General features: G+C 37.4%; 3 protein-coding genes across 3 annotated transcripts; 1 reads left to right on the forward strand and 2 right to left on the reverse strand.

Annotated features, from left to right (window-relative positions):
- Nucleotides 1-290: 290 nt before the first annotated feature.
- LOC116004696 (chaperone protein dnaJ C76, chloroplastic) lies at nucleotides 291-4,270 on the forward strand. Its single transcript, XM_031244857.1, has 9 exons — nucleotides 291-686; nucleotides 1,579-1,707; nucleotides 1,793-1,922; nucleotides 2,730-2,850; nucleotides 3,075-3,156; nucleotides 3,345-3,398; nucleotides 3,528-3,566; nucleotides 3,741-3,840; nucleotides 3,927-4,270. The coding sequence occupies exons 1-9, from the start codon at nucleotides 462-464 to the stop codon at nucleotides 4,052-4,054; spliced, it is 1,008 nt and encodes a 335-aa protein (XP_031100717.1). The 5' UTR covers nucleotides 291-461; the 3' UTR covers nucleotides 4,055-4,270.
- A 2,220-nt stretch (nucleotides 4,271-6,490) lies between these two features.
- Nucleotides 6,491-7,159, reverse strand: LOC116010134. Its single transcript, XM_031249403.1, has one exon. It carries the CDS (start codon nucleotides 7,157-7,159, stop codon nucleotides 6,491-6,493), a length of 669 nt encoding a protein of 222 aa, XP_031105263.1.
- A 1,305-nt stretch (nucleotides 7,160-8,464) lies between these two features.
- LOC116010136 lies at nucleotides 8,465-9,187 on the reverse strand. The gene has a single exon (XM_031249406.1). It carries the CDS (start codon nucleotides 9,185-9,187, stop codon nucleotides 8,465-8,467), a length of 723 nt encoding a protein of 240 aa, XP_031105266.1.
- Nucleotides 9,188-11,442: the final 2,255 nt, after the last annotated feature.

Genomic DNA, 11,442 nt, shown 5'->3' on the forward strand with positions numbered 1-11,442 from the left:
GCATTTAAAACTTGTTACATAGTTACATGTGATAATGTATAATTTTATATTGAATCTCGAATTTAGATATACTCGAATTATTATTTCATGAACTTTGAGAATGTATTCATGGAATTTAGGAATTAGTTTCGCGAAGTGAGTAGGTTAAGCGTGTGTGTAACTTGTAACGTGTAAGCAAGCCCAAAGCTCGACACGTTCAACTTCCATAAAACCCACACTGTCGTGTGCACAATCCTACGCATCTTTCATTGTCAGTCCCTTCCAGATTCTTGCAAAAACAAATGGTGCTCACCTTGCCATCTCAGCATTTCCCCTATTTTCCCTCTCCCCAATTTTTTCCCTCCTCATAAACTTAAAACACCCAGAAAATATCACATTTCTGTTCATTTTTTTCTTAATCCCATTCTCCCTTTTTTCTTGATCAGTCTTTGATTCTTTGGGGGAGCTAGGTGCTGTAGAAGATGGCTCAATTACTCTCCCCAGTTTGCACTGACACCCTCAAATTTCAGAACCCTGTACATAATTTATTTCCAAGAAAAAGATGGCCCATGTTGGGTACTAATTGTAGCAGTGTGAGCTCCCATGGTGGAAGGAGGAAAGGCGGCTTTGGCAGAATCAGAGTTGCTTACCAGGAATCTGCAGCATCTGAAGAGGTTGCTGATGATTATTATGCTGTTTTAGGCCTGGTAATTAACACAATTTTCAATTTTACCCTTTTTTTTAGTGTATACATATATATACACACACATGCATACATATTTTCCATCTACTAATGTTTGTGTCTTGCAATCCATTGACTTAATACCTCACTGCATGTAGTTGAGGAGTTTCGTTTGCTCAGATCAATGGAGTAGTCAATCTTATTTGTTCCCATTATTGCAGTTGATGTTTTTAAGTTTATATCTCACTGCAATTTTCTGCTTTAAGTATTTTTGAGTTAATAGGGAAACTCGCAGCCACTATCATAAGGTGTGTCCAGCTAAACTCTGCTGGTGACCCTAGCCAGTAAAGAACTAAGAAGGAAATTAAACAAGCCTAACTAGTATAGTGACAGTGTGTATTGGATAAACTCCGCTTGTGATCCTAGCCAGAAAAGGGCCCTAAGGAGGTAAACCAGCCTAACTAGTATAGTGATAGTGTGTACCGGGTAAACTCCGCTTTTGATCCTAGCCAGAAAAGGGCCCTAAGGAGGTAAATCAGCTTAGGTTATTCATAGCTGATTGGCTCAAACGAAGAAGGCAAACAAGTAGCTCTAGAAGGTTACTAAGTTAACAGCCTGAGCAATTTTTTGTTTAAGTATTGTTAGGCAAGAAGTTTTTGAGTTTGACATTGATCTCAGAATGTAACAGGAAGATGATCCAATTGTGCTTTTTGTTGTGAAGTGGGAATTGGGAGAAACCAGTAAGTGACTGATAAACTGGTTGCAAAAGAAAGTTTAAAACATGAAACATTAGGAGCTATACTAACAGACCTTGAAAGCAAATTGACCATGCTTGGATATGTTACATTCTTGGCAGTTTCAGAAAAAAAAAATGTTTTTTTTGTTCACTTTGTGATGTTTCTTTGCCATGTTGTCAGCTTCCAGATGCTTCACCTGAGCAAATTAAGAAAGCCTACTATAATTGCATGAAAGCTTGCCATCCAGACTTGAGTGGAGATGATGAAGAGACCACAAACTTTTGCATGTTTATCAATGAGATTTATGAGGTGATGTCCCCAAATATCCCTGCATGTATGCTGTTCGGTTTTCTTGTTGTTTCTCACATCACGACTGATTATTATACCAATTCAGGTTCTCAGTGATCCTGTACAGCGGTTAGTATATGATGAGATTCATGGGTATGCTGCGACAGCAATTAATCCTTTCTTCGATGATTCCTCCCCAAAAGATCATGTTTTCGTTGATGAATTTAGCTGCATAGGTACAAGAGCTTAGCCTCATAGTTATGCTGATATTTCTACTTAACTATATTATAATGGGAAAATGGTCAAATAGACTCTTGAACTTTACACGATAGAGTAATTAAGTCCCTGAACTTTAAAAAGTGCAATTAAACACTCTAACTTAAAATATGTCTATTTACTAGTAACCAACAGGTTACGGGTAAAATTATGCCGTTGATTGCCGTCTTCTTTCATTTCACGAACCACCATTTCCATTCTAGGCGACCAGAAATGGTGGCCTTCTCCAGGAGATGGCGACCAACCAGAATTGGTCGCCAGAACTGCGACCGCCGACCGTTGGAGAGTCGTCGGAGTTTGCCGGATTTTCGTTGGAACGGTAGTGACCGGCTATGACAGGTCCATGACCGGTTGGTGAGTTTCGATGCACGAAAATAACATGTTGATGTGCTTAATTGCACAATTTAAAAGTTCAAGGGCAAATTGACTTTTCGTATAAAGTTTAGGGGCCTATTTGATCTTTTTCCCTATTATAATCTAAGCTGCATAGGTACAATATGCTTTTCTTTGTTTTCGTTTCTTGTACTGCCAATCCACATTTTGCTTTTTAAAATCAAATTGTTGGTTCAAAGCACATGCAAAGGAAATCAATAGGCAATTCTAACGTTTTTTGACAAGTAACACATGCCACTATATAATATTCACATTTATTCTTGTCCTGCTTTTTCATGACCTTGTTTATTAAGCTGCTTGGGGCATAAACCATCCGTTTTCTTGAGATAGGCGTTTCTTTTTGCCAGCACCATCTTATGTAAATTCTCCTGCAGGTTGCAAAAATTGTGCCAATGTTTGCCCAAAGGTGTTCGATATCGAGGAAGATTTTGGAAGAGCTAGAGTTTATAGTCAATCTGGAAGCCAAGAACTAATCCAACAAGCTATAGAAAGTTGGTAAGTTCTTATCATAGTTTTTTGCTTTCACATATAGGGTTCTATATCAATGGGCCATAGATAGTTGATACGGGATGAACATGAACACCAAGTTTTAGCTCCCTAGTCTCTTCAATATGTGTGGGAGTAGGAAGCTTCGGGAGACTGAAATGTGACTTGTGTGAATAAAATTCATCGTATTAAAATAAGTTCAGTTGTGAACTAACTATTTCTTTTCATTTCAGCCCAGTCGATTGTATCCACTGGACTTCTGCTGCACAACTATCGTTGCTTGAGGATGAAATGCGAAGAGTAGAAAGAGTAAATGTATGCTTTAAAAACCTTTTCAAACTATGATAGCCATCTCTCTCTTTGTTTAAGGTTTGCATAAAGAAATTGACGATTCAACTATGAGGCCAACTCCTAGTTGCCCCTACATTATACCTTAACTCAAACAACTTTGTCTGAACTACGCATTAACATATCATTTATACCGTTTTCCCAATTGTCAACAGGTAGCCTTAATGCTTTCGGGAATGGGCGCTGCATCAATTGATGTTTTCCGAATGGTACTTTCCGTCTTCCCCTTTTGAACCTGAGAAAATGAATTTACTTGCCAAGCATCACTTCATATTTATAGAGAACTTAGCAAAATATTAAATCTGTGAAAATAATAAAAAGCATTTTGTACGTTGCAGGCTAGCACTCGGTGGGAAAAGAGACAAGCCAAAGTCTTGGTACAATCTCATTGCATATTTCATAACCATCTCTCTCTTTGTTTAAATATATCTCTTTTCCAGTTATCACAAATATTCTAGCTCTTCTAATTTGTATATCTTGAGGACAATGAGCTCGATTCACTTAAGATTTTGTTCTGGAAAATGGCATTAACGCAAAAAGTCCTAGTGCAGGGACAAGCTAAGGTTAGGATGACGAAGAAGAAAGGTTCCGATAAAACAGATTCATATTGGGACAACCTTTGGGGCAAGCCTAGGGACTACCAAAGTACAGGTAACAAGCGTAATGCCAGCAAAAATATTTTCAAATCTATAAGAAAAATCGTAATCTGATCCAAATCTGAACACACGTTGTTTCAGAGGAGGAAGCAAAAGAACGGGCAGGTCGAGCTGCAGCAGCTGCTCGAAGATGGAGGGAGTACTCTCGAAAAGGCGTCGACAAGCGCCCCACGTTTAAGCTTCCGGAGGCGGCCTCCAAGGATAACTAAAGTACAGTCTGACCACCCTTCCTAAGTACATAATTCATGTGTTTATGAGTAGTTTATCGATGTCTTACATGGTGCAATATATCATCCTTAATGCCATGAATTAGCACTCTTGAAGACGTTAATATATGTAAATGCATAGATAATTTTAGCCCGCAGTTCTTGAATTCATAAACAAGAAATCAATAAGAAATATACTAGTTGCTGTTCTTGTGTCAACTTCAGAAGCTGTTGGTATTTAATTAGATCACAATCAGATATCATATAACCCACGGTGAATTAAAAATGTGTTCCTGTTTATGAAAAAGCTGAAGGGGAGGAACAAGAATATCCTGGGATATTCATTCAAGATGGTGGCTGGAGGAGAAGGAATTTCAGTCATTTTCACTTAAACAACTCAACTTTATCACGTTTCAGTCAGTCAAAACGTATCTGCTTGGTTTTGTTTATACATGGGGCTGGTTCTCTGTACTTGACCCCCTGTTTTGATTGCTACAGTAGGGAAATTATGTCACGGGACATATATATAGCTCAAGTTGTTGGCTAATCTAAAGAGGATAACTTTGTTTAAGTTCGTAATTACGGAGTATTATTTGAAGGTATATCTTGGGCGAAGTTGGCCTTGTGATCCTAGTTAACAAAAGGTCACTGAAGGGTAAAATAGCTTAGATTGCTCATAACTGATCGGCTCAAACCAAGAAGGTTCGTAAACAGCTCTCACAAAAGTTCAAACTTAAAATATGATCAAATCAACTGTCAACTAACTCGGTTAGAATGGCTCCCCGGAGCGAACACGGGGGGACCTGGACCGGTGAATTAAAAAAAAATTAAAAAAAAAAAAAACCTTGGTTAGGATTGCTCACATTTCATATCCTAGAAGGTATGGAGTTGGCCTGATGCTGAGGCAATTGGGGTCCTCCGAAATCCTTTTAATAACGGGGAAATTATTATGAGTTCTACTACAAAGACTCTCAAATGTTATCCTTGATGTAGTAGGCACTGATAAATTATTATTTTTTTTTTCATGTAGGTTTTAATACAAGTGCCTATATTAAGATTTTGTATGTGAGAATAAAAGTTGGTGGTAAAAGATGAGAATACATATAGTATTTTTCAATTATTATTGTTAACATCGTGGTCATCAGCTCCAATAAAGGACTGTCAGAGGGTAAGAATCAGCTTCCAATAGTATTTTGAGAATATTTTAAAGGCCATGGTTTGTCTTACGTAGTTACGTTCATGGACGAGGTTGGTATGATTTGGCAGTCACATGAATCCTGGTTGCTAGACGCCAGGGCGCTTGATTTGGTGGTTGTAAAATGCAATGGTTGAGGTCGACTAGTTTATGTAGGATTATTGGCTGCTGATAATATTATTGTTAACATCGTCATCCTCAACTGCAATAAAGGACCAGTCATAATGCAAGAATCAGCTTCCATTAGGTTATCTAGTTTTAGTTTATTTACTGTCCATAGATACACATATTCCCTTTAAAAAGTATATATCTATATTCTCTTTAAAAAGCATATAGAAAGAGACAGGTTTACAATGTCATGAGTTAGACTAAATAGATTTAACATTTTAGTATTAATTTGACTCGTGTATTATGATAAGATTTTATTCATGGATCAACTTTGGTTCAAGATTCGTTCATATGGTTGTTTGTTGAAATACTCACTTCCCAATTTTCTGGGTATATTCAGAATTTTTACTGTCGAACACAATGATTAATCTCTTCGTTGAATTGTAACACCTCTAATGGATGGGACAATTATATTGGCTGGATGTTCCATTCCTGATTGTCCATACTCAAAACTAATGATCGAATTCTTGACTTATTCCGTCTAGATATTTTATCTCCGGTTTTCTATCTAGGTGTTTAGTGGTCTTTAGGTGTTCCCATCGTATAGTGACCCATTGAATTCGACATTAGTGTTGGTTTGACCTATGTGCATTAAGGCGGTAGCTATACACCTATGGAAGGCGTCCAGGCGGGCAAAGCCAGTTGGGGGCAGCATGGGGTAAGGGTGTTGGGTTGGGAGGTGTTCATATACGAAAGATCATTGTCTCTAAATTGACGGATCATGCATTTGAACTCTTCGCGTGCAGGAAGAGCCAATTTAATATTTGTGGGATTCTCCGAGTGATCACAATCAACAAATGTTTTATTCATGTTTCAGCAGACATCACAGGATAAGTGGCATCGGAGAATAAGGTTCTTCCCCATCTCCAATATGTACACTTTCACCACCTAACCACAATTTGCTTTTCTTTTTGCTAAAAACAATAAAAACTAAAACCACCAAACATAAACAACCTAAGAAATAAGAAAACATTATGTTCCAGACTAGTTCAGTTGATTTGCTCGATCACCCTAAAGTCTTATTCTAGCAGATTTACGGCGAATTGAGCCCAGAATTTGAGGTTGTCCAGAAAACATTATTTGACGGCTGATGCAACAGTTTGAGCCCAGAATTTGAGGTTGTCCTTCATGTTGGTTTCGTTGCTGAGAGGTGGAAATCTCCATTTCAGAAGCTTCTTGATCATCTTTCTCTGATCCATAATGCTCCACGCTTCAGAAAGATAAGGCCTTTGAACTGAACAACTCTCATTATTGCTGACTTCATTATCTCTGCTTCCCCATCTCTGCAACCCAGGAATTATGGATGCCAAACTCGACCTCTTATCCTCTTCTGTAAACACAAACCCTAAATCCATAAACCCTTTTAGCTCCTCAAGTTCAAGCTCTGATAAACTCCTATGCCCCCCCAGTTTTTTCCTCCCCACCCTCCTTTTCCTAATTTCACACACCTTCTTCGTCATAATCAGAGCCCCCTGCAAATCTTCAAACTCTGGTTTGATGATCCCAGACTTTAAAGAATCAGAGGGAGGGCTAAAACTCGTCCCAAAGCTTAACAAATTATCGCTCTGTGATCGAATCTTAAGAGATAGAACACCCGTAATCTTTGATTCTTTATGTTCATCATCATCATCAAGAACTGGCTTGGTTTCTTGAACTGATGGGCATTGTTTTCTGGTTAGAATCTCGCCTTGGAACCAGCAAGAATCAAAGAGCTTGAGAATCTCTTCGGCCGTTGCCGCCGCCATTGATTTAATTAAGCTTAAGCTTCAAGGAAGTGAAGGGCTGATATATAAATGTATTTGTGCATATATAGTGGTCCATTATGGCTGCTCAATGATGGGCATAATAAAGGAATCTTGATAGCGAGTGATTCGAATCAAATAAGTGGTTGATAATAAAATGCAAGTTTAATGACACGTTGGAGAACACAATTCTGTCTTCCAATCAATGCTTGCATTAGTTGGCAAATCAAAATCATTATTACATGGAAATGACCTAACATTTTGCACATACTGCTTTCTTATATGGTTTGGATGATTCATTGCTTAGTAGGATGATCAACTAGGTCAAAATTTTGTATAAACATCATTCAGACACTCAAAAGAACATTATTTGTTTTTTTGGGCAACGAAGAAAACTCAAAGTCATTACTTAAGGGTGTGCATTAAATAAATCCACCCCACATTATGACGTTAGCCGGCAAAAGATCACAATGAAGTAAACTAACATAAGTTGTCTATAATTGATTAACTGACCAACCAACTCAAACCAAGAAAATCAACAAGGGACTCAAATTTGTATGAAGTAAACTAACATATAAGTTGTCTATAATTGATCAACCTAAACTAACATAAGTTGACTCAAATTTGTAACTGATCAACCTAAGTTGTCTATAACTGATCAACCTAAACTCACATAAGTTGTCTAGAGCTGATCAACTCAAACCAAGAAAGCCGATATGGGACTCAAATTTGTAATCTTATTGTTACTAAATCAATATTCTAACCAACTTGATTAGAGTTATCCAAAAACATTACTTTTGTACCTATATAGAGTAAAACTTTCCTGAGAACTAGGATTAACATAATTGGGCGACGAAAAATGTTATTTTCTATGATTTAGGAATAAAAAATGTGTTATTTTCTCTCGAGATTAAGTCTTTGATCCAATTCTATTACATTTATCGTGGGACTATCATATTAATTTTCACTTTTAGTTGTTGATGTTAGGTTACCTTTTTATAAAGAAGAAAATAATAACAAGAAAACAACTTCCTAAATATATGTTGACCCAGCAACACCTGTGGAATCTGCTAGCAGAAGATATTGAATCCCATTGGGTGAATGTTAGGATTTCATTGAGGACTAATACTATTCAGTTTATGAAAGTTTAGAGACTAATAGGAAATGCAGAGTGGGAGAATTTGTAGTTAGCAATTAAGAATCTGTGACTGAAACTGAAAGAAAAGAAAGATGGTGGCATTCATAAACCTTAAAGAAGTAATGCTAACAAGAAGTTGTGCCTCTTTATTTACATTTACTTAATCATCATTATCTAGCACTAGATGCAACAGTATGAGCCCAGAATCTAAGATGGTTTTTCATGTCCATTTCATTACCAAAAGCTGGAATTCTCCAATTCACTAATGAATTCTGATTCTTCATGTTTTCTCCCATAACATCCCATGCTTCAGAAAGGTACGGCCTTGAAACTGCAATCCCCTTCTTCTCCCCTTCTTCTTCTACACCTTCTCTTCCCAGTCTCTGCAGCCCAGGGATAATCGAAACTAGGGTTGAATCCCTATCCTTATCCGAGAACACAAACCCTAGATCCATAAACCCTTTTAGCTCCTTAAATTCAAGCTCGGATAAGCTCTTACTGTTCCCACTACCATCCTTCCTTCTCTTCCTCCTCCTCCCGCTGCAATTTTCTCCGTTCTTGGTGAAACTGCCGCCGGCGTCCTCGGAAATTCCGATGTACTCCTTGCCGGAGAGAATGGGCTGGAGCTTGGAAGATTCGAGAAGAACGGACTTGGGAGAGGGCACCTCGGAATCTAATAAGCTGTCGTTGGAGCTCAAACATTGGTCGCTGAAAGATCTGGAGATGAAAGTTGGGGTTCTAGAAAGCTTGGGATTCTCGGCATCTTCTTGGGGTGTCGGGTTTGAATTTGAGGAAATTGAGGTTGGGTTTTTCGAGGCGAGAATTTGGTGTTGGAACCACAAAGAATCGAAGAGGTGTAGCAGCGTCTGAGGATGTTGTTGCTCCGGTGCCATTCTTGCGCCGAGGAAGGAAAAACTAAAGCCTGATTAATGGGGAAGATAAGCACCATTGATTCAAATTATAGAAGAGGATAATCATTATCCTTATATTTTATTCTATTTTTATATTAGTGTTATTATTATTATTGACCTTCTGGCCTGCATTACATTATTGCCCCTTACTATATTCCATAATTCCTAAAGTGTTTCGTCAATATCTTTGTTCGGTGCACTGTTCTTTTTTTTTTTTTTAATACTATTAACTCTATTACAATGCAGTATCTGTTTTGTAATAGAGTTAGTAGTATTAAAAAAAAAAAAAAGAACAGTGCACCGAACAAAGATATTGACGAAACACTTTAGGAATTATGGAATATAGTAAGGGGCACTGTTCTTTCATGCTTAAAGCTTTGATAACCAATAGTCATATTAAATCATTCAATTAAATGAATTGGTAACCATCCTTCTCTTCTTTTTAAATTATTTAAATTCAATGGGCTGGGTCTAATCTCAATATAAATTCTAAGGATTTTTTTTTTTTGAATTTTGGACCTTATTTAAAGAGAATCTCTTCCCATTCAAATCACGAGTTATTATTTTATTAATTAATAAACTGCTTTACAGATTTAGTATAAAATTATAGATTCACACTTGTGTTAATCGTTTCACGTATCCGTATCCATGAGATGAGTCGGGTTGGGTCGGGTCAATATGTAAGTGTCATATTTATACTAACAAATGTAATATTAATATAGAATAAAATGTTTGTTACTTATAAAAAATGTCAAAATGTAATATTTTTACATTTTTGGATGTAAAAGTATTACTTTTGATGAAAAAATACTTTTACATCAAAATGTAAAAGTATTATATTTTATTTCAAAAGTATTGCATTTTTTCATATAATTAATAAATATTTTATTCATGATCTAGAATTACATTTGCTAGTATAAGTATTACATTTCATCTTGACTCGACTCGTCTCCGTGAGATGGTCTCAAACGAAGTGTTTGCCAAAATTCAATAGTGAGGATTATTTGTGGTATTAATGCTTTTATATATTTTTCCCAATTTTCTTAAGATCAACGCTACTCTCCATAAGTCCATCCTAAAATCTAGCCTCTATTTGGGCAACGACTTTTATTTATTTAGAATATTTTATTTATATTTTAAAAATTTATATGGAAAGACAATTTGAAAGACGTATGATTCACATGATTCACAGGGAATTACAAGTGTCAGCCAGCAATTCTGGGGTGGAAGAAAAACAAGAAATTGGAATGCACGTGACTCCAACAAATCTGTCTTCTTTCTTTTGTTTTTGTTTTGGTGTTAGTTACGGAGTGTCTGGGAAGAATCAAAATGCAAGCGATTTTCATCTCATGTCACTACAACATAAAGTGCTTTTCCTTGGTGTTCTCCCCTCGTTGATACTTGATATCATGATATGGAAATACAAGTGGATAAATACAAGCCTTGTCATCAACTTAGGTGTTGATACATTCAATATTTAATTATTAGGAAAATACCAAGTCAAACAATTGTTCATGATTTTTAGGTGATGAAAAAAATCGGTAATTATTATTTAAAAATATGTATTAAGTAAATCTCACTTTTGCGTTTACAATTTCATTTTTTTTTTTTGAAAGCAAAACAAGAATATGTAGTGATGGGTAAATATGCACATGTACTAGTCAGTCCGTAAATCACCTGTCCGTCGGTCACCCAACCTGTCCGTCAACGGTCACCCAACCGGTCCGTCGACGGTCACCCGGTCCGTCGGCCGCATGATCGGAAGCAACACACCTTGTGGATTGGAGGCTCACGAGCGCAACAGTTGCTTGATGTGACGACCAACAACTTTTCGGGAACAAGGGATCCGTGTTTTCATCACCTCGAGCAACTCAACCACTTCGAGCAAACCGATGCGCATTTTGCGGAGTGACAGCCCATATGCCCTCCACTTGCATATCAGACACCATGTGCATAGTGAATCCACTTTGTATAAAGAGGGGTCATTCCCCTCACTGGAAAGGGAACTCATCAGTACTACACTAATACACTTGCGATTTGCCGATTGTCTTTCTCCTGCTTACTCTTTATCACTGTTCGTCACCCGTAGAGCGATATAGCTTCGAACCGCTCAGTCGTTGACCGGTAGACCGACCGTCTGACCGGCCGAGCGACATTCTTCACTACACGTAACACACGTATCCGTAGCGTAATCGTAGACCCCGTTTACATTTACGCTATCATTGGCGCCGTCTGTG

This window comes from Ipomoea triloba, chromosome 2, assembly GCF_003576645.1.
Source record: "Ipomoea triloba cultivar NCNSP0323 chromosome 2, ASM357664v1".
NCBI lineage: Eukaryota > Viridiplantae > Streptophyta > Magnoliopsida > Solanales > Convolvulaceae > Ipomoea > Ipomoea triloba.